Genomic DNA, 24,210 nt, shown 5'->3' on the forward strand with positions numbered 1-24,210 from the left:
GCAGCGGTCCTGTCAGGGCGTATCTGCCACCAGTCCATCTCCTCATGCCTGCCAGGGCTGCCTCCCTGGGCCAACACAGATGGTTTGCACAGCCAAGTCAAGTTCCTAAAGCTGCAGCCACATTACCTTCTAAGGCTCAGGTCACAAGTGTAAATCTTACAGAAGGGGAAGACTTCCCCAGGCAAGGTGCTACTACACATCTGCCTTTTTCACCTAAGGCATCTGTTGCTCCCGTGCTATCTGGTCATGGGAGAAGCACCTAGTGGAAATTCCTTTACACAGTGGGCCCACCCATTTGCCCGACAAAAAAAATCAATCCAACTGCCCAATGTGGGAGTGGCTGTAGATCTCGCAAGCCGCAACTAAGAGCCTGCATGCCACAACTAAAGATCCCGCATGCTGCCACTAAGATCCAGCACTGCAAAAAAAAAAAAAAAATTTCCCATAATTGAAGCATAGGACATCTGATGAGACAGCTTTCCTGGCAAAGACTAAGCCAATGAGAAGCTATGGACTCTTTCTTTACTAAACGCATTCCAACCCCCTTTTCCTCTCTCTTCAATTGTTCCCCTGCCGCTGCCATGCTGGAAATTGCATGCCCCTTGCCATAGTTACGGACCCTGATTTGTAACTCTCTGCTGACCCCAAATAAGCTCAACTTTATTGAAGAAATGTCTGAAAGTCTGTTTCAGGGGAACAATCTGATATTATCAGTATTGATCCCGAGACCTGGCCTGTGGCACATATGGGCCATAACACTAAGCATGGATAATCTTTTTCTGTCAAACTACACAGGCATCCTGTCAAACTGACTGGAAACATCCTAAAAAAAGGAAAAAAAGAAAACACCACTATTAGAGCCATGGGTGGCTACCTGCAGAATGGGAGGGGTTTATGTGACTTGCCCCAGGTTATGGACATCTGAGCACCCAGGCAGCCCTGTGCTGGGAACAGAAAAATCTAATGACCTCATTAGACCAGGGGTAGGAGATGGACATCACTGGAACTGTGTGGTCACTCCATCGTATTAAAGTACAGCAACTAGTTTGTCACTGACTTGCCGCGCTGGCTGAGTATGCACTGCGTGGCCTCAAATGGGACCTGAGGGTTGTGTGGCACTATCTCTGGCCACGGCTTCCACCTGGATGGCAGGGCTGCTGCACCCTGGATTTTCCCTGGGCACAGGGGAGACTCCACCCCACAGGAGCAGTTGCCAACCTCCCTCTCCTCAGTTCTAGGTGGGTACATTCTGTTTCCCACTGGTGTGACCCCCCTCCGTTGGCCTGGAGGGTGTTACAGCTCACATAGCAACTGTTACCAAATCCACCCAGCCGGCCTCAAACAACAGCCAGCAAAGCCTGTCCTTATTGAAAACTGAAACATCTCTCAAAAGAAAAGCTGTCCTCCAAAGCAGGATGGCCTTGGCCATCATCACTGCCTCCCACAAGGAGGCTCATGGGCCATGACGTACAGAATGCGGTGTTCATGACCTGTGAGTCGGCGATTGTCCTGCTGAAGTCACACAATGATACAGGCAAACGATCACGAGTTCTTGGTGGGAAAGACTGTCACTGCCTGTTGGAACACTGTCCATCTGTCTCTTCTTGCTGTGTGCCTCTACTGTTGCTAAGGCATCTCTCTGGACTCACCCATGTACTTGGAACATGGCATCCAAAGGGTGCTTAACAACATCAAACATGATCCAGCACAATTCCACTTCTCTGAGGGCACCCACAGCCGGGGAAAGCCCTGAATGCCATCCTGAAGCACTGCCTGCCTTGCCTCTGACCTTTGTTTCAACATTTGCCACCCAGAACCAGTGACTGGGACACCCTCTCCTGCCTTATGTAGGTTCCATAAGTGCCTTTTCAACCCTCAGAACCTGGGGAAAGGAAGGCAACCATGGCTGGGCTCCATGCGTGCAGGACTCCCCTGTATCCGCACCGGCCCTGGAACCTGCTGACCTCAGGCTGACCTACTAACCTCTGCGCCCCCGTCCTCAGGGCAGCCTCTTACCGGATCCTGTGACCTTGGACGAGGACTCGACTCCTGTGCCTTTCTCACCCCCATTCCAGTCCGTTCGTTCTCTGAGCAACTTTTTGAAAACATTTAAAGCCCTAACATAGACTGTTCCTCGTCCTTCCACAACCCTCCACGGTCTCCAGCTCCCTCAGAATAAAGGAACAACCTCTCTCTCTCTGCCAGTCCAGGCTTGATTCCACCTCACACTCTCTTTACTGCAGACATAAGACGGACCCTAGGTTTCCCGAATCCTCCCGCCTCAGTCCCACCTCCAAGCCTCTGCACCTGCCGGTCAGAAACAGGGCCCCACCCATGACCGCCTCACCATCCCGGACACCGCGGCCGGGGCTGCGGGCACGTGAGCAGGCGCCCCGCACGCGGGGCGTCAGTGTCCGGTGGGGTGAGGGCGGTGCGGGTCCGGAGGACGAGCGTTTACCTGAGGCAGGTCCCTCAGCGCTGCCGCCGCCATCGGAGTCTGTCGGCGGAGCGGGGCCGGGAGCTGCGGGACAGGAGTGGGGATGAGGGCACGGCGGTCCCCGTCCCCGGCCTGGCGCGGGGCACCTCAGGCGGCGTCGCCGAACTTCAGACCCGCCTCTGCACAGCGCGGACAGCGCCTCCTCCCGGACTTTCTCGTTCCCGTCTCCTCGATCCCGACACAACTTCTCCGGAGCCCAAACGAACCTCAGGGGACACAAAACGACCGCCACAATAAGGAGGCCGGAAGCCCCGACCCGATCCGCTGCGCACGCGCAGGGACGCCTCACCCTGACTGGCTGTTGCCTCCTAACAGCGGAGTCTCGGCCTGACGCCTTCTGGGTAACGTAGTTCCCAGCGCTCTAAAGCCCACAGCGAAGCAAGTTCCTACTATTTAACAGAAGCGTTGGCTCTGCGGCCCCCTGAGAAACGCTGGGCAGTGGTATTCCTACCTCAAAGGAGGGAGGGGCTTTGCTCCTTGTTAAAGGCCATGAAGAGACGTTATTTCAGACGCCACGAAGAGCTCAGCCAGCTCCTAGAGGATATATTATTTGAGACGCTCCCACATCTACTGATCTAAATGGCCATATCATTCTATAGTCATTCACACATAAAATGAGTCTACACAAAGCTAGAAACATCATATTATTGCTCTTCAAATACATGTAGTCTGAAGAGTTATGCAGTTTTTTGAGTTTCAGTATGTTTGGTCAGGAAGAAGAAAAAAGACTCCATACAGGTCCATGACAGAAAAGCAAATAGAGGGATGTTAGGCTGCCCTGAGGCAGGTGGACAGTCAGGAGCTCTGCTTCTCCTTCCCACAGAAAATGGCTCCCTTGCCTGTATTATCAGTCATTTTGAGAAGCAGAAGCGAAAACCAACAGGATCAATAGACGTGGAAGCAAAATAGGAACTCCCAAACTAAATGCCCTAAATTTTATAAGAGCTAATTTTTAGTTTTGTGGCCTTTTTAGAATTGTAGCAATTGTTCCCCTAACTATATATAACACATATTTAATTTTATATTAATTATATACATTATATAACTATAATTTTATATGCAATTAAATATACACATTTAATTTTGTTATACAAATTAACCCATTTATTAAAGGTTAGCAATGTTTCAAATGCTGGTGCTTCTACTGGCCGACTTAAGTGTAACAGCAGGAGTGGTGTTGTAAATAATACTTAGGCTTAACTATATTTTGGGGGATGTTGAGCTCATTTATTTATTGGTTGACAAGAAAACATTAAATGAGAATTTTCTTAGTCTGCTAGAGCTGCCATAACACGTGAATACTATTGAAACCAACAGTAGTCACCAGTTAGACATTAAAAAATAATAAACTGTAACCTGCCTTGACTGATCAAGCTCACTTTGCTTTCTACAAAATCTTGTACGTACTCCCAAGCACCAAATAGCCTAAATAATAGGATCTTTGCCCAAGTTGTTTTTTAGGAAACTGGAGTCAGCTGTGTCCAGTTTGAGCTCAAGCTGGTTAAAACTGGTTAAGACCACCAACTCTCCATCTGGGTATGCGCAAGTGTCGGCTAAGTGACTTTTTGATGTCAGAGGGCCAAAAGCCCACCCTCAGAACATAATGCTGCCACTTTCTGAACATGTTTCTCATGAAGTCTGTAGCTTACTTTTACCTGCGCAGAATGACATTTGCTGCACTTTTTCTTATTTTCAATACCCCCCACCTGACAGCTTTATCCCATAAATATCCCTAGCCCCTGACCTTTGGGGGAGTGCATTTGAGATCTGTCCTTCCTTCTCCTTGTTTGGCTACTTTGTAAATAAACAATTTCTCTGCTGCAAACCTCAGTGTGTCATCGTTTGGTTTGCTGTGTGTCACGCAAATGAAACTCGTTCAGTAACAATATGGATTGGGTGGCTTAAACACATTCAAGGCATTTCTCAATGTAAACTCTACCATATATAATGAGGTGAAATCATTTCTTAAAAAGATATTTATTTACTTATTCATTTATTTATCTATTGGTCTGCTTCAAATCTTAGTTGTGGCACATGGGATCTTCATTGTAGTGTGCAGGCTCTTTCTTGTGGTGCTTAGGCTTCTCTGGCTGTCGCCCACAGCCTCAGTCATTGCAGCACGCAGGCTTAGTTGCCCTGCAGCATGTGGATCTTAGTTCCACGACCAGGGATCGAACCCACATCCCCTGCATTGGAAGGTGGATTCTTAACTACTGGACCACCAGGAAAGGCCCATGGGGTTAATTCTTTAGCAAAGAATTTCTGAAATTCCCAGCATGAATAAGGCTTTTCTGGTAAAGTCTCCAATATGAATAAACGGTAGAACTACAGGCAAAGGATTTCCCATATTCACAACACAAATAACGCCTTTCACCTCTGTGAACACTGATGTTGAAGGAGTTCAGAGCTCTTGGGAAAAGTTTTCCCACATTCACTACCTTCATATGACCTCAATCCTGTGTGAACCTTCTGATGGTAACGGAAACCAGACCTAGACGAAAAAGACTTCCCACATTCACTACACTCATATGGCCTTGACCCTGTGTGAACTCTCTGATGATAACGGAGGCCGGACCTAGAAGAAAAAGATTTCCCACATTCACTGCACTTATAAGGCTTTTCTCCAGTATGAATTCTACAGTGTTCAATGAGATAAGAATTTGCTCTAAAAGACTTCCCACATTCAGTGCATTCGTAAGGCCTTTTGTTTGTGTGAATTCTCTGATGTTCACGAAGAATGGAACTACAGATAAAAGATTTCCCACATTCACTGCACTCATATGGCCTCGATCCTGTGTGAACTCTCTGATGATAACGGAAACCATACCTAGATGAAAAACATTTCCCACATTCACTGCATTTATAAGGCTTTTCTCCAGTGTGAACTCTACAGTGTTCAATGAGAGAAGACTCTCTATTAAAGGATTTCCCACATTCAGCACACTCATAAGGCCGTTCTCCAGTATGAACTCCCTGATGATAACGAAGGTTCCTCCTTGTGGTAAAAGATTTCCCACATTCGTTACACTTATAAGGCTTTACTCCTGTGTGAACTCTTTGGTGTATAAGAAGGTAACACCTTTGGAGAAAGGATTTCCCACATTCACTGCACACATAAGGCCTTTCTCCTGTGTGAATTCTCTGATGTTTAATGAGGTTGCAACTAGAGAAAAAAGATTTCCCACATTCACGGCACACATAAGGCCTTTCTCCCGTGTGAACTCTCTGGTGTATAAGAAAGTGACATCTTTGGATGAAAGATTTCCCACATTCACAGCACACATAAGGCCTTTCTCCTGTGTGAATTCTCTGATGATTACTGAGGTTGGAATTAGAGGAAAAAGATTTCCCACATTCACTGCACATGTAAGGCCTTTCCCCTGTGTGAACTCTCTGATGATAACGGAGAGTGGAACCAGAGGAAAAATGTTTCCCACATACAGTGCATTCATAAGGCTTATCTCCAGCATGAGTCTTCCGATGATGACGCAGGGCAGAGGGGGAGGTAAAAGATTTTCTGCACTCAATGCACTCATAAGGCCTTTCCCCTGTATGAACTCTCTGATGATAACAAAGGCCAGAGCGAGAGGTAAAAGACTTACCACATTCACTACATTCATAAGGCCTTGATCCACTGTGAACTCTCTGATGATAATAGAAGCCAGGACGAGAGGTAAAAGACTTCCCACATTCACTACATGCATAAAGCCTTGATCCAGTGTGAACCCTCTGATGATAATGGAGGCCACGGCGAGACACATAAGATTTCCCGCATTCACTACATGCATAAAGCCTTTTTCCACTATGAACCTTCCAGTGTTGAGTGAGGTAAGATTGATGGCTAAAAGATTTCCAACACTCACTGCACTCAAAAGGCCTTTTTCCTGTGTGAACTCTCTGGTGGAGAATGAGTATGGAGCTCTGGGTAAAAGACTTCCCACATTCACGGCATGTAAAAGGCCTTTCCCCTCTATGTACTCGCTGGTGTAGGATGAGCACGGAGCTATTGGTAAAAGATTTCCTACATTCACTGCAAACGTAAGGCCTCTCTCCTATGTGAACTCTCCAGTGTCCAATGAGGTAAAATTTTCGTCTAAAAGATAACCCACACTGAGTACACTCATAACGCCTTTTTCCATTGTGAACTGTCCATTCTCGAACTAGGATGGATCTATGGTGAAAAGATTGTGCACATTCAGTGCACAAATAACAATTTTCTCCAATGTGACTTCTCCAGGGATAAATGAGGACAAAGGTTTGCTTAAAGGATTTCCCACATTTGCTGCATTTGTATTGCCTTGCCCCAGCATGAATTCTTTGATGCACATTGAGGGTTGAGATTCGCCTGAAAGGTTTTCCAGGTTTACAACACATATGAAGACTTTCTCGGGTATGTACTCTCTGGTGCACAACAAATGAGGATTTGTACCTAAATGTTTTCCCACATTCACTGCACACAAAACAATGTCTTCCAGTGTGGACACCCTGGTCCTGAACAAGTGCATGTTTGGGGCTGAGGCCTTTCTTGCATTCTCCCCGGCTGTAATGACTTTCTCTGCTTTGTAAAGTTGGCTCACACTGGGCACTATTGTTTGGCTTCTCCCTGGTGTGAGTGGTCTGTTGCTGGAGATGTCCCAAGCTGGCCAGAAAGTCTTTCTTAACTTTCTCACAAGCAAAGGGCTTTCCTGACATGTGGAATTTGCAGCTCTTCACAAACAAGGCCCTGTCTACATCGTTTAGGAAGGATTTCTCTTCCATGTGCTGCTTCTGGTGTTTTTGGAGGTGTTCACCAAAATGAAATCGTTTCACACATATTCTACACCCGAACACATTTTGGCTGTGTTGTGTTTCTTCATGCTCAGTCAAGTGAAAAATACCTCTCAAGACCAGACTACACTTCTCACAGGGGTGGTTCTTCTGGGAAAATGATGCTGCCTTAGGAATCCTGGCCTGTGACATGCCTATGGAACCACTTCGTTGAAAGGGTGCTTCTGCACCCTCTGCTCCACAGCAGCAACCTGAAAGCAAATAAACGGTGGTGAAATAAATGCAAATAAACATGTTAACTTTATAGGGAGGGAGCAACATTATCATAAAGGTGATGTGTCACATCTAGAAATGAGTCTATACGATTTTTTTCCAAAAAGGAGATTTGTAATTCCATTGGAGAAGTGGCTACTGGGCATGACTGTGCCTCTAAGGCACAGAGAAAGGGCATCAGGATAGGGTGCAGCACAAAGCAGAGAGGCATATTCTAGAACTTGTTCATGTGCAGAGGATTCCTGCAGGGCATACTCTGTTGGTGACATGACACTGTGTACAAGCATATGTCCAAACCCAGGAGAAACCAACTGCTGTAGAATAGCTGCTGTTCAAGGACAATTTAAGGATGTGTGGACACCTCATAGCACATGTGGACCAAAGTTACAGAGCAAGAGACGAGGTATGAGAGAAATGGTTGAGATATAAAGTCCAGAGACACAGGGCTTATCCCTGGGCTGGAAGTCAGAGTAGATATCACAGTGGAGTAAAACTGACTTGTCAGCAAAGCATGAACAAAGCAGAAGGAAAGGTAGACATGGGGTGTAGTGCTGGCAACATCAGAAACATAGTGGTTAAATCAGAAACATTCCGGGGCTTCCTAGGTGGTGCAGTGGTTAAGAATCCGCCTGCCAATGCAGAGGTCACGGGTTCGATCCCAGCTCCAGGAAGATCCCACATGCCGCGGAGCAACTAAGCCCGTGTGCCACAAAAAAAAAAAAAAAAAAAAAAAAAATCAGAAACATTCCTGGTATGATCTGAACACAGTCCTGATGTCACACCCTCCCCAGGTTCACCAGGGAAAGGTACCTGTGAGTTCACCTTGCAGCCTTGGGTCCAGAGAATCCCTACAATCTTTTGTGCCCCTGACCTCAGCTGACATAGTTGCAGAGCCATTACATGGCTGGTCCCTCCTGACAGCCCAAACCACCCCCACCCCCACCAGTGACCCTGCAACCAACCCAAGTTAAGGTCTTTCCTCCCAAAACCAGTCGGAAAGTCCAGATGATGTGACCGATCCATTAAATGCAGGAACATGAACAAGAGGCTCTAAGAAACATGGAATACCAAGAAAACATGACCTCTCCAAAGAAGCATAAGTTTATAGCAAGTGAACACAAAGAAATGCAGATCTATAAACAACTGGACAAAGAATTAAATGTTTAAAGGAAGCTCAGCCAGTTCCAAGAGAACACAGATAGAAACTCAATGAAATCATCCATAAAAAGGAACAAAACTGGGACATCTGTAGAGACATAGATGGACCTAGAGACTGTCACACAGAGTGAAGTAAGTCAGAAAGAGAAAAACATATTGTATATCAACACATATACATGGAATACAGAAAAATGGTACATATCAACCGGTTTGCAAGACAGAAATAAACACAAATGTAGAGAACAAACATATGGACACCAAGGGGGGGAAAGCAGCTGGGGTTGGGGGGGATGTGGGGGGATGAATTGGGATTGCCATATATACATAACTAATAAGAAAAAAAAAATCAAATTGTACACTTTAAATATATGCAATTCATTATATGTCAATGATAACTCAATAAAAGTTCTTCGAAGAAAAAAAAAAAAAAGAATCCTCCTGCCAATGCAGGGGACACAGGTTTAATCCCTGGGGAAAAAAATAAACAAGTAAATAAAAATTATGTAGAATGATAATTAGATGTTTTCCTGTTGATTAGAAATATGTATATTTGAATCAGAATATATTCTAAATAACAATGTCATATCACACCTAGAGACAATACAAAGAGAAGAGCAGGAGCAAAAACAAACAACAATAGAACTGAATTCTCAAATGTGCTCAATGAAAACTACTGGGAATCTGAAAATATTTCCAAAATAAGAAAATTTACCATCGTATACAAACTATCTGGAGTGCAAAATCATTAGTCATTTGAGTCCTCCCAAAAAGACAATTTAAAAGCACTTAAAAACATTCAGAGGAAAAAAAAAACATTCAGAGAAGGGCAATTTAAATAATTAACACAATCTGGGGAGACTGGCGGTACAATAAGGAAAAGAAGGCAAACTAAAAAGATTATGACTTTTCAGATAAGAATAATAAAGTCAGAAATAGACTATTTGAAGACTACAAATTCATAAAGGGTATATAACCAATGTAAATACAGGATTTTCACCACTGTCCCATTTGTCAAAAGTGAAGCCACAATTGAATTAGATAAATGTAGTAAATCCATTCATTCATTTCATAAATATTTGAGTTCCTCTTAACAAAAAAGAAAGAAAGAAAGAAAGAAAGAAAGGGAAAGAAAGAAACAATGAAAGAGAAAAAGAAAGAAAGAAACAATGAAAGAGAAAGAAAGAAAGAAACAATGAAAGAGAAAGAAAGAAACAATGAAAGCAGGAAAAAACAAAAATCACAAACAAATCAACAAATTCTGAGATTGGGAATTCCCTGGTGGTCCAGTAGTTAGGGCTTCGTGCTTCCACTGCAAGGGGCATAGGTTCAATCTCTGGTCAAGGAACTAAGGTCCCACATACCACGCAGTGTGACCAAAAAAGAAAAAGTTCCGAGATAGGGGAAAAATAAAAAGGAATTAAATTCTGGAGCTGAAGAACACAATGAATGAAATGAAAAATACAAAAGAGAACAGCCAACATCATCAAGCATGAGAAAAATCTGTGACCTTGAATCAGGTGATTTCAAATCAGCCAGCCAGAGGAAAGAAAGACTCTGAAGAAAGCCTACATAAATTATGGGATGCGATCAAGGAAAACAATATTCACACTATGAAGTGCCACAGGATAAGTGACGGAGAAAGGAGCAGAAAGCTTAAATAAAAAATGGTTGAAACATGGGCTTCCTAGGTGGCGCAGTGGTTAAGAATCTGCCTGCCAATGCAGGGGACACAGGTTTGATCCCTGCTCCAGGAAGATCCCACATGCCAGGGAGCAACTAAGCCCGTGTGCCAAAAAAACAAACAAACAAAAAAATGCTTGAAACAATCAACCAAATCAAGAGAGAGGTGTGCACATCCAGGTACATGATGATGCCCATAGGTCCCAATCCAGATTTAATCCAAAGAGATTTTCACTGATCCACAGTGAAATGAAACTTTGAAAAGTCAAAGACAGAGAATTTTGAAAGAAGCAAAAGAAAGGAATCTCATCTCATACAAGAGAATCCCTGTAAGGCTATAAGCGCATTTCTCAGCAGAACCCATGCAGACCAGGAGAAAGTGGGACATCAAATTCAAAATGCAGAAGGAAAAAACGGCCAACTGAGGAAAACTTTATCTGGCAAAGCTGTCCCTCAGAAACGAAGGAGTGATAAAAACTCTCCTACATAAACAAAAGCTGAGAGAGTACATCACCATTCAACTTGCCTTACCAGAAATGCTAAATGGAGCTTTTCAAGCAGAAAGGAAAAACCACTAATTAGTAACAGGAAAACAATAAAATATGAAGCACAGTGGTAAAGGTAAGTAGGTACTCAAATTCAGAATACGCTTATACTGTAATATGGTGGTGTGGTAAATATTTAATACTAGTATAAAGGATAAAACACAAAAGCATTAAAAATTGCTACAGTCACAATTATTTCTTAATGACTACAAGCAAAAAAAGATATAAACTGTTGCATCAAAATCATAAATGGAATGGGGGTGAGGGATACTAAAAGGGGACTTCTTTACTTTTTATTTATTTTTATTGAAGTATAGTTGATGTAAAATGTTGTGTTAATTACCGCTGTACAGCAAAGTGATTCAGTTATACCTTTCTTTTTAAAAAGTATTCTTTTCCATTATGGTTTATCATAGGATATTGAATATAGCTCTCTGTGCTATACATTAGGGCCTTCTTGTTTATCCATTCTATATATAAAAGCTTGGTACCTGGCAATTCCCTCGTGGTTCAGTGGTTAAGAATCCACTTTCCAATGCAAAGGACTCCGGTTCAATCCCTGGTTGGGAACTAAGGTCCCACATGCTGCGGGGCAACTAAGCCCGCATGCCGCAAGTTCAAAGCCCATGCACTCAAGCCCATGTGCCACAAATACTGAGCCTGTGCACTCTGGAGCCTGCACGTCATAGCTAGAGAGATGCCCATGCACCATAATGAAAGATCCCTACACGCCACAAGGCCCAATGTGGCCAAAATAAATAAATAAATAAAATTAATTAATTTTTAAAAAACAGAAAAAAGCTTACACCTGCTAACCCCAACCTCCCACTCCATCCCTTACCCAACCCCCTCCTGCTCAGCAACTACCAGTCTATTCTTTATGTCCATGATTCTGTTGCTGTATCATAGATAGGTTTTTTTTGTGTCATATGTTAGATTCCACATGTACGTGATATCACATGGTATTTGTCTTTCTCTTTCTGACTTCACTTAGTATGATAATCCGTAGATGCATCCATGTTGCTGTAAATGGCTTTATTTTGCTTTTTATGGTTGAGTAGTATTCCGTTGTACATATGTACCTTATCTTCTTTATCCATTCATCTGTGGATGGACATTTTGGTTGTTTCCATGTTTTGGCTATTGTGAATAGTGCTGCAATGAACATAGGTGCATGTATCTTTTTGAATTATAGTTTGGCCTGGATATGTGCCCCGGAGTGGGATTGCTGGATCATATGTTAATTCTAGTTTTAGTTTTCTGAGGAACCTCCATACTGTTTTCCACAGTGGCTACACCAACTTATATTCCCACCAACAGTGTAGGAATGTTCTAAAAGAGAACTTTTTATATAGAACGGATGTTAAGTTGTTATTAGCTTAAATACTGTATGTTTTATGCAAACCTCATGGTAAACATAAAGCAAAAACCTACAGTAGATACACAAAATATAAAGAAAAAGGAATCAGAGCATACCACTATGGAAAACCATCAAATCACAAAGGAAGAAAGTGAGAAAGAAAAAAAGGAACTACAAATCAGCCATAAACAAATTAACAAGATGGCAACTGTAAAGTCCTTACAAAATCTTCTCTATTCAAAACACATGTTGGGACTTCCCCAGTGGCATAGTGGTTAAGAATGCACCTGCCAATGCAGGGGACATGGGTTCGAGTCCTGGTCCAGGAAGATCCCACATGCCACAGAGCAACTAAGCCCATGGGCCAAAACTACTGAAGCCCATGCTCCTAGAGCTCATGCTCCACAACAAGAGAAGCCACCACACTAAGAAGACCATGCACCACAACGAAGACCCAATGCAGCCAAAAATCAATCAACCAATCAATCAATCTTACACACACACACACACACACACACACACACACAATGGCTAAGGATAAAGCCTTCAAGAAACTCACTTCAGCTTTAAGGACACAAAGAGGCTGAAAGCAAAGGAATTGAAAAAAAAACTCTATACAAATGGAAACCAAAAAAACAGTAGCTTATACTTATAAATAGCCTACATTTAGGCCAGACAAAATAAACTTTAACTCAAAACCTATCACAAGAGACAGAGAAAGTCATTAAATAATGATGAAGGTGTTGACTCATGAAGAGGACAGAACATATTATAAATAATACACAACTAACAGAACAATTAAATGTATAAGGCAAATATTAAGAAATGGGAAAGTAGAAAAGAGAACAATGAAATAATATTAGCAGACTTCAATACCCATCTTTTGCGAATGGGTAGATTAACCAAAGAGAAAATCAACAAGGAAATATTTAATGACACCTTAGCTCAAAAGTGACCAAATATTGAATGGAACTTTAGACCACCTCAACCTAACATACATACACAGAACATTCCATACAATTAGAGCAGAATACACTCTTCTCAAGTGGACATAGAACACTCTCTAAGAGACATCATATGTGAGGTCACAAAACAAGTCATAATACATTTAAGAAGACTGAAATCATATGAAGAATCTTATCCAGCAATAAGGGTTGAGAACTAAAAATCAGCAACATATTAATATATTTGTGAACGCTGGAAAGTTCAAAAACAGATGGACATTAAACAACACATTCCTGAACAATGAATGTGTTGAAGAAAAAAAATCAGAAGGAAAAATAAAATTATCTTGAGACAAAGTAAAATGGAATCAAAACATGCCAAAACATATGAGATGTAGCAGAACAACTTCTAAAAGTAAAGCTGATAGCAATAAATGCCTACATTACGGAAAAAGAAAAATCTCAAACAATCTAACTTTACATCACAAGGAAATAGGAAAAAAACAACTAACCTCAGATCTAGAAGGAAGGAAGTAACAAAACATCAGAGCAGACAAATAAAATACAGACTAAAAAAAAATAGGAAGAGCATAAGAGTTAACAGCTGGTTTTTGAAAGGAACCAAAATTGACAAAACTATAGCTAAACTAAATTAGAAAAGAGAAGACTCAAATAAAATTAGAAATGAAGGAGGAGGGGACTTCCCTGGTGGCACAGTGGTTAAGACTCTGAGCTCTCAATGATTTTAAGAATTAATGTCAATCCTTCCTCAACTTTCCAAAATGCTGAAGGAACACTTCCAAATTCATCTTCCCAGGCTAGAAATATACGTTGATACCAGAACAAGTTATGGAAACTACAAGAAAAAAAAAAAGTACAGGCAACATTGTTGATAAACGTAGAAGGAAAAATCCCCAACAGAAAACTAGCAAACCAAATTCAACAGCATAGTCAAGAATCTTACACTATCAAGTGTGATTTATCCCTAAGATACAAGGATAGCTCCTCACATGCAAATCAATAAACAGGACACACCATATTAATAGAATGAAGAATACAAATTATATGATCAACTCAATAAATAAAGAAAAACCACTTAACAAAATTGAGTACACTTTCCTGTTAAAAACTCTCAAAAAATTAGGCATAGAAGGAATGTACCTCAATATGATAAACATATACACAATAAACCCATGTTAACATCATACTCAAAATTTAAAACCTAAAAGCATTTCCTTTAAAATCAGGAACAAGACAAAGATGCCCACTGTCCTAATTTCTATTCAATATTGTTCTACAAGGCCTACCCAAAACACTTGGTCAAGAGAAAAAAATAATAATAAAATCATAAAAGAAGTAAAACTGTTAGAAGCATTAAACAGATTCAGGGACTTCCCTGGTTGGTGCAGTGGTTAAGAATCTGTTTGCCACTGCAGGGGACACAGGTTCCAGCCATGGTCCAGGAAAATTCCCACATGCCACAGAGCAACTAAGCCCTCCCACTGCAACTACTGAGCCTGTGCTCTAGAGCCAGCAAGCCACAACTACTGAGCCCAAGTGCCACAACTACTGAAACCCGCATGCCTAGAGCCCATGCTCCACAATAAGGGAAGCCACTGCAACGAGAAGCCTGAGCACCACAACGAAGAGTAGCCCCTGCGTGCCGCAACTAGAGAGCCTGTGCGCAGCAATGAAGACCCAATGCAGCCAATAAATAAATGAATAAATAAATCAATTTATAGGAAAAAAAGACAAGAGATAAGTGTTGGTAAGGGTATAGCAATAAGGGAACCCTTGTACGCTTGGTGGGAAGGTAAATTGGTACAGGCATTATGAATAAACAGTATGGAAGTTCCTCAAAAAATTCAAAACAGAACTATCATATGGTCCAGCAATCCCACTTCTTGGAATATACCCAAAAGAAACAAAATGAAATAGGGAAAAGGTACTCTACACTCCCATGTTTGCAGCAGCATTTTGGACAATACACAAGATTTGGAAACAACCTAAGTGTCCATTCATGTATGAATGGATAAACAAGGTGTGATATACTCACACATACACATGCACACCTCCAATATTATTCAGCCTTAAAAACAAAAGAAGTCCATGGGACTTCCCTGGTGACGCAGTGGTTAAGAATCCACCTGCCAATGCAGAGGACACGGGTTCAAGCCCTGGGCCAGGAGGATCCAACATGCTGTGGAGCAATGAAGCCCATGAGCCACAACTACTGAGCCTGCACTCTAGAGCATGCAAGCCACAACTATTGAGCCCATGCACTGCAACTACTGATGCCCAAGCATCTAGAACCCATGTTCCACAATAAGAGAAGCCTCCTCGATGGGAGGCCCTCACACTGCAATGAAGAGTAGCCCTCACCCGCCATAACTACAGAAGGCCCACGCAAAGCAACGAAGACACAATGCAGCCAATAAACAAATAAAAAGAATCTGCCTGCCAATGCAGGGGACATGGGTTTGATCCCTGCGCCACAACTACTGCGCCTGCACTCTATAGCCCGTGAGCCACAACTACTGAAGCCCACGTGCCTAGAGCCCATCCTCTGCAACAAAGAAAAGCCACCGCAATGAGAAGCCCGAGCACCACAATGAATAGCAGGCCCCCACTTGCCACAACTAGAGAAAGCTCACATGGAGCAACAAAGACCCAACACAGTCAATAAATAAATTAATTAAAAAAAACTAAAACAAACAAAAAACCAAAGGGAGCCCTGCCATATGAGACAACATGGATGAACCAAGAGGACATTATGCCAAATAATATATGATGTCACTTACTGTAGAATTTAAAACAAACAGGGACTTCCTAGGTGGTGCAATGGTTAAGAACCCACCTGCCAATGCAGGGGACACGGGTTCAATCCCTGCTCCAGGAAGATCCCACATGCCACGGAGCAACTAAGCCCATGTGCCACAACTATTGATCCCATGTGCTGCAACTACTCAAGCCCACGCGCCTAGAGCCTGTGCTCTGCAACAACAGAAGGCAGGGCAATGAGGAGCCTAAGCGCCACAATGAAGAGTAACCTGGCTCGCCGCAACTAGACAAAGCCCATGTGCAGCAACAAAGACCCAACACAGTCAATTAATTAATTAATTAATTTTAAAAATAAATACCTAAAACAAACAAAAAAATGCTGAATTTACAGAAACAGAAAGTAGAATGCCAGGGGCTGTGGGGAGAGAGAAATGGGAAGTTGTTGCTCAAAAAGCACAAACCTTTGGTTACAAGATGGTACAGTCCATGAAACTCACTTCAAGACTACAGACCTCAAATTCTTCCCCATGAGGATCCAGTAGAGCAAATACTCGGGTTGCAGGGGAGAGAAGGAAGGAGTGTGAACAACCCAGCCCCACATACCACAGCAACTACTGAGAAAGCTGGGGAAACAAGCAGTGCCTGAGGTCCACATGTCAGAAGGAAATAGCACCCCCCCCCAGAAAAGGGAGGTGAGGCAGGATATAGAGCTCACTCCAGGTCACTGGGAAGGCTGTGTGAGTCTTACCCACTGAGGATAGAAGTGCAAAGTTTTCCAGCATCACATCGTGGTACAAGTGCCTCTGAACCTCATCAAGGAGCCTCCATTCCTCCCAGGAAAAGTACACGGCAATGTCTTCAAAGGTCATACTATCCTGTCAACATGGGGACAGATGAAACAATGAACATTCAGAGAACTCACAGTCCATCACCTCACACATCTACCCCACTATCATCCTCTTCCCAAGCTCCCTGCCTCAGAGGAGATAGCAGGACCTAGTGCCACGGATGTCCACGCTCTCCTCAGGTCCCATTAATCACTGTGTTCAGCTCTCAGCAATAACAGACATGGGGACATACACATATCATGTAAGCTCTGGGCCTGGCTAGCAGAGCCCCATCCCTTCCATCAAGCCATTCTCCTGGAGTCTCCCATATTGTACGTACGAGACACAGTCAAACCTGGGCTTATGCTTCACCATTAAGCCCCCAATACCAGGGCCATGGGGCCATCAGCTCACATTACCTATGTATGTGCACATCATCCTATAGACTCTCACTCTCTAACATCATCACTCCCCAGGCTTACACCCCACAGTTCTGCCACCTACCTGCTTTACAATACAGGCATGTCCCTCTACTTACTCATACACTTGGCACACAGCTTCCAGAGAGTCCTTGACACTCAAAAGCAATTCAGTACCATCCCAGACCTCTGATGAATCCCAGTACCATCAGAAGCCCCTCACAGTGCTTTGAAGGACTCTCCACCGGCTTCTGATCCTTGCTTCAATATCTGCCACTCAGAAGCACATGTGAATTACAGACATCCATGACATTCTTCTACTTCTGTGATGCATTGTCTGATCGTCTGTCCCCCAACAGTCATAACCCTCCTCTCTCTACTCAACCTTCTTTAAATCCCCAGTCCTGTAAGGCATAATGACTCTCATAAATGACTACATTTACCCCAGACATTATCCACCATCAAGATTCCAAAGCCATTAGCCCCCTCACCTGTGTCTGTTATACTCAGGAACCTCAACCAGGTGCTAAGCAAGAGGATCACTCTTTGGCATGCACCCTAGTCTTTCTGACCCGCTAATAGCATTACCACTGTAACATGCATTCTTTTTTTAAATTTTTTTTAATTAATCAATTTTTTTAAATTTATTGGCTGCACTGGGTCTTTGTTGCTGTGCATGGGCTTTGTGTAGTTGCAGCGAGCGGGGGCTACACTTCATTTCAGTGAGCTGGCTTCTTATTGCGGTGGCTTCCCCTGTTGCGGAGCACAGGGCTCTAGGCACACGGGCTTCAGTAGTTGTGGCATGTGGGCTCAATAGTTGTGGCTCACGGGCTCTAGAGAGCAGGTTCAGTAGTTGTGGCCCATGGGCTTAGTTGCTCCATGGCATGTGGGATCTTCCCAGACCAGGGCTCAAACCCCTGTCCCCTGCATTAGCAGGCAGATTCTTAACCACTGAGCCACCAGGGAAGCCCTGTAACATGCATTCTACTTTTGGAATGTCATCCACAGCTCCACTCTGGTCTTTACAATAGCCACCACTTCTGAAATTCTCCATCCTGAGCCCCTCCCCAAATTTCAGAAATGTGTGTCTAGCTTCCCATTTGACAGCTCCACTCACAGTACTGAGACACCTCAAACCCTTAACATGACCAAAACAAAACTTCTGATATGCACAAGTAAATAAGCATACTGACAACTGCCACATACATGTTGATGTAAGATCCATCAAAAAATCGGGAGTCATCCCTAACCTCTCCCTTACCTAAAACACCCAAAAATCAACTTGGCTCTTTTTCAAAAAAGTACCTAGAATCCAAACTTGTCTTCCACCTTCATGGCCACAATTCTGTTCCTTCCACGCTCATCTGGATTACAACAGTAACGTCTTTGTGGGCTCCCTGCCTCCTTCCTTAACTCCATAGTCTTTCCTCTTCTCTCCAGTCACATGGAGCGTACTGAACCCCGGTTAGTACCAACACTTTCTCTCATCCAAACCTCTCATTATCTCCATAAATGATGCCCAACTTCTTAGCCACATGACAGGCCTGATTACCGGATACCCTGCTCTTTGTTCCTAACAGAAAGATTCCTCGCGCTTTAGTCCGACCTGGAAGCCTTTGCACCTGCCGCTCCCTCCGCCCGTCACCCTCTCCCACGCGCCCTCACACCGTCTGTCAGAAACACGGCCCCACCCACGACCACCTCACCCTCCCGGACACCGCGGCCGGGGGCTGCGGACACGTGAGCAGGCGCCCGGCCCTCAGGGCTTCAGTGTCTGGTGGGGTGAGGGCGGTGCGGGCCCCGCGGACGAGCGTTTACCTGAGGCGGGTCCCTCAGCGCAGCCGCCGCCGCCATAGGAGTCTTTGGGCGGAGCGGGGCGGAGAGCACAGGAGAGGAGGGGTGACCCGGGATCAGCGGCCCTTCTTCCGTTCCTGGCCCGGGGCACCCCGGGCAGTGTCGCCGAACCTCTGTAGCTCAGGGACCGCGCCTCCTTTCGTGATTTTTTATTCCCGTCACCCCAATCCCGAACCAGCGCCAGGGGGCCAGAACAGACCCACGGCAGTTAAAATGGCTGCCACGAGGGGGAAGCCGGAAGCACCGCCCCGACGTGAAGAATTCTCCCGGAAATGCATTTATCCTGACCTTTCTTGGCTCAGCTAGGCGCAGGATCTTCCGGGTAACGTAGTTCGCGGGTCTTTAGAGGCCCCCGGAAAGGGGATTCACCTTTCTGACGACCCGGAACTTTTGCCAGGCGGCACCGGGAAGGATGCTGAAAAGCAGTCCTGCTACCTCGAGGAACGTAAGGGCTCTCTGTTCGTTGTTTAGTGCAGCAAAGTGACAAAATTTCAGACTTCGTGAAGCTCAGTCAGCTCCCAGAAGACAAAGTTATTTAAGATGCTCTCAAATGTACAGATTTAAATGCCCGTATTATTAATAGAGTCATTCAGACATGAGTCAGCGTGTAGCTAGACACAATATATAATTATTCTTCAAAAGCATGTGTCTATACCCCCAAAAAATAAAAATAAAAAAAAATTAAAAAAAAAAGAATGTATTGCATTATAAAGTCAAAAAAAAAAAAAAAGCATGTGTCTGAAGCCATAAGAAGATAGATGTTCTAAATTAGGTGGACAAGCAGGACTTTTACTGTTGCTGTGGTAACATTACCTCTGGTTCCACACAAAGCTTCTCTCTTGCCTATAGAGTCAGTGATCGTGTCCTACACATTGAGGAACACTTTCATCCATAGAACATCTCTTATTCCATTTCCTATTATAAACTCGATTCCCTTTAGTGAACAGAACATCTATCTCAAACGGAGAACAACTTAACTGTCATTTTGGTATAGGTCAGTAGCTGCAACCTTAAGAGTTGCAGCATGTGTGGAAGGGAGTATCTGAACACTCATATAAAGGAGGGCATCTTAAGCTTATGATCTCGGTCCTTGCTGGTAAGTGATTATCATTTTCCAGTGATTGCAGGTACAGTTCTTAATGGGGAAATGAGATAATATCAGAAAAACGTTTTGAAATGCAAGTTTCAGAAAGTTACTAATATTTATGTAGTTATTCAAAGATAATGGCAGATATTCTGGGGAAACTGAAGACAGTTAATACTTCAGAGAAATTTTGGTAGGGCTTTTTATTCTTCAGAACATTAATATCAGCTTGGAGAAAGAATTGAAGTGGACGTTAAGAGTAGCCAAACTAGTAAAAGTGAACAAGAATTTGGGGTATCTTTATTTACGGTTCTAATAAATTTTCATTGAGCAAATACTGTCAGGCACTGTTTCAGGTACATGAGAACCATGACAGATGAAAATCTCTTTGCTCATGCAGATTACACTCTTCAGTAAACACAGAAAGGAAACATGAAAGAAAGTGTAATTTTACAGTAAGTTTCAATGTGATATTAGAAAGTTCAAAGACTCATCTACATATCATCTAAGTCAGATATGAATGAGACTCAAGGTACAATTAATCCTGAGGCAAAATTGCTCTCCAGCTGTGAAACCCAAATTTCAATATTTCCTTAATGTAATAGGACAGGCATAGGATAGACATATCTATTACAAAAGGGGGAAATGGGAAATAAAGGAGTGAGGGGTCCTAAACCCGTCCAAAACCTAGCAAGGCAAACGTCATGAGATCTTGTGGCTGATAAGTAATCCTTTTTGGCTCAATGCTCTGCCTTCGAGACCCACTGGAGCAGTGGTCCTATCCCTGCAGCTGTGCTGGATGGGTCCTGCCCCCAGGAATCTGCCTGGTGGAAATCCCACATCCAGGGCTCCAGTTTGTTTCACCTCCAATACATTGGGGTGAGTGCTGTCAGTGTGGACCATTGTCATGGTTGTGGAGGTGGGAGAACTGGATGAATTTTTGAACAGTTTTTAAAACAGTGCAGCCTGGTTCTTCTGGTTGTGATCATGGGAGAACGTTAAGGTAGGAGTTAGGTGTTACACTAAGATTTTTGGTGTTGGAAGGTGGAAGGATAGAAGCTTCATCAACTGTGTTGGGTGTTCTGTAGTGTGAGTAATTCTCACTGGGGATCTCAGCAGCTTCCTTTTTGGCCAAGTTCAGAGTATGAGATATTTCAGAGAGAGAAAAAAAAAAAGAGTGGAGTTATTTAGCAGGCAGCTGGACACACAGATCTGGAACCATGGGAAGGGCTTCTGGATGGACACATCTACAAAATGTAGTGGACGGTGTGTGGACCAAGGAAGCTTTTATTAATATTAGTAGGAGGATTCCTGAACATGATGGTAATACTAATAGCAAATCAGAAAGAGGAGGGTGGGTGCCACATGTATAGCTTTGGTACCTGAGTGAAGGTAAGGGGCATCATAAGCACAGGGGAGAGAGGATAATCTGCCTCAGCAGCCAAGGCTGCTGAGTAATCTGTGGACATGAGATGGGTGTGGAGACACTGTTAACTGGGGCAAGATGCCATTGAAGCCTGCTGTCTACTCACTGCCCTATAGAATCACTAGGGTTTTGTTGTGAGCCTTAGTGGGGCCTGGATTGTTTCAGCCAGGCTGGCAGATTAGTTTATGGGCACAGTGGCCCTCTGATAGAGCAACTGGACCTCAAGTGAAGGGCCACTGGGGCTGGGCTTCAAATGAGGGTTAAATGAACAGAGAAGGGCTGTGCCAGGTCAGAATGGCTATCATCGAAAAATCTATAACTAGGGAGTTCCCTGGTGATCTGGTGGTTAGGATTCTGGGCTCTCACTGATGTGGCCGAGGTTCAATCCCTGGTCGGGAAACTGAGATCCCACAAGCTGCATGGCAAGGCAAAAAAAAAAAAAAAAAAGTCTATAAATACTAAATGCTGGAAAGGGTGTGGAGAAAAGGGAATGAACCCTCATACACTGTGAGAATGTAAATTGGTGCAGCCACTGTGGAAAACAGTATGGAGGTTTAAAAAACTAAAAAATAGAATTACCATTTCACCCAGCAGTTGCACTCCTGGATATATATCCAAAAGAATCAAAAATACTAATTCAAAAAGATACATGCACCCCAATGTTCATAGCAGCATTATTTACAATGGCCAAGATATGGAAGCAACCTAAATGTCCATCAGTAGATGAATGGTTTAAGGAGACTTGGTATACATTGGGTTGGCCAAAAAGTTCGTTCAGGTTTGTCCATAACATCTTCCAGAAAAACACGAGTGAACTTTTTGGCCAACCCAATATATACAATGGGATACTACTCAGCCATAAAAAAGGAAATTTTGACATCTGCAGCAACATGGATGGACCTAGAGATTATCATACTAAGTGAAGTAAGTCAGAGAAAGAAAAATACTATATGACATCGCTTATATGTGGAATATAAAAAATACAACAAACTGGTGAATATAACAAAAAAGAAAGGCTCACAGATATAGAGAACAAACTAGTGGTTACCAGAGGGGAGGCAGAAGGGAGAAGGGGCAGTAGAGGGGTAAGGGAGTAAGATGTACAAACTATTAGGTATAAAATAAACTACAAGGATATATTGTACAACACAAGGAATATTGCCAATATTTTATAACTACCTTTAAAAATTGTGAGTCACTATATTGTATACCTGTAACATATAATATTGTATGGCAACTATACTTCAATTAAAAAATAAAACTTAAAAATGTAAAAAAAAAATTTGTTTAATAAACTGAGGTGTCCAAGTCATTACAAAGCTAAGCCCCAATTTAAGGCCACAAAATATACTTTTGATCTTTATAAATAAAAATACAAGTGAGGAGTTCCCTGGTGGCCTAATGGTTAAGATTCTGGGCTTTCACTGCTGCAGCAAAATACAACTAAAAATTTAAATGACAAAAATAACTTGCATAATGTAAAAAAATATATATTTTCTGTATCCATAAAACCATAAAACATTGGGCAACATATTGTAACAGGCGATCTTGGTGAAAACTATCCAAGTACTATACAATATACTAATTTGTGAAAATTTCATTTTGATTTCAAAATATATGTATAACCACCCAGAATTAAAGTGGACTGATAATTTTAAATGTTTCCAAAACATTCTGACTGTAGAATATAGAATTATATACTTATTACTTTATCACATACTTTTATCAGCCACATTTCACTTAACTGGATTTTTTAAAAACTTACTTGGAAACTTTCCAGTACATTCAAATGAATAGTCATTGAAATATGAATCTTTTCTGTCTTTCTAAGTAATGTTGCTTACATCATATGAAATAAACAATTTATTTTTAAATAAACAAAACTTGAACTTCAGGGGAAGGGAAAAAAAAAGACTACTAATGAACAAAAAACTTATGTGAAAAGACTATCGGTATGTGGAATAACATACTCTAATAGCATTGGTCATTTTGCATTTCAGCATAGTAAATGAAATTTGTTTAAAGAGGATCTGAAGAGAATTAATTTATCAGTTACGGCAAACAGAGGTAAAAGATCTCTCAGTACGTTTGAAAAAGAATGAAAATGTTTCTGTGATAATCCATCAATTGATGAGTGTGCTCTCAATCTCGCTTACAAAGTAAATGGATTCAGGAGAAATAAGCTATAACCATGATTTGCATATGGACTGACTAAAATTTCACAGTATATTTACATGGCATTTATATTAATTTACATGGCACTCTATAAAATGTAACAAATGAGGATGTTACTAATACAATAAAAAATACCAATAAATTAGAGTTAAGTACAAAAAGAGAATTGTGAAAAGGAAAATTATGAAAATATATTAAAATTTTTAAATAATATGTCACACACACGCTCAAAATACAAACCCTGGAATTCTGGTGTTAAGTGCTCAGTGTTTTGTTACTTCTGTTGATCCTCCCAGGGGCCAAAGTTAACACCTCTATGTCAAAGTCAGCAAACAGAGGCTCAGGGAGTGTTAGCAAGTTGCCCAGAGTATTTCCTGCTGGGAAATCCACAGGGACACCTCAGTACCCAGCAGCCCCCTC

General features: G+C 42.7%; 1 protein-coding gene across 1 annotated transcript; it reads right to left on the bottom strand.

Moving 5' to 3' along the window:
* Window positions 1-4,725: 4,725 nt before the first annotated feature.
* Window positions 4,726-19,302, bottom strand: LOC130842934 (zinc finger protein 256-like). The gene is made up of 3 exons (XM_057719511.1): window positions 19,070-19,302; window positions 16,754-16,880; window positions 4,726-7,515 (listed from the first exon to the last, which is right to left on the bottom strand). The coding sequence occupies exons 1-3, from the start codon at window positions 19,103-19,105 to the stop codon at window positions 4,868-4,870; spliced, it is 2,811 nt and encodes a 936-aa protein (XP_057575494.1). The 5' UTR covers window positions 19,106-19,302; the 3' UTR covers window positions 4,726-4,867.
* Between the last annotated feature and the right edge of the window lie 4,908 nt (window positions 19,303-24,210).

Source organism: Hippopotamus amphibius, unplaced genomic scaffold (genome assembly GCF_030028045.1).
Source record: "Hippopotamus amphibius kiboko isolate mHipAmp2 unplaced genomic scaffold, mHipAmp2.hap2 H_1, whole genome shotgun sequence".
NCBI lineage: Eukaryota > Metazoa > Chordata > Mammalia > Artiodactyla > Hippopotamidae > Hippopotamus > Hippopotamus amphibius.

Bases quoted from the DNA above. Each gene is read 5' to 3' on its own strand.
- LOC130842934 (XM_057719511.1), bottom strand. From the start codon at position 19,105: ATGGCGGCGGCGGCTGCGCTGAGGGACCCGCCTCAG. The intron at 16,881-19,069 runs GTAAACGCTCGT...CCATGTTGACAG, and splicing joins CGCTGAGGGACCCGCCTCAG to GATAGTATGACCTTTGAAGA. The intron at 7,516-16,753 runs GTAAGACTCACA...ATTTGCTTTCAG, and splicing joins TGCACTTCTATCCTCAGTGG to GTTGCTGCTGTGGAGCAGAG.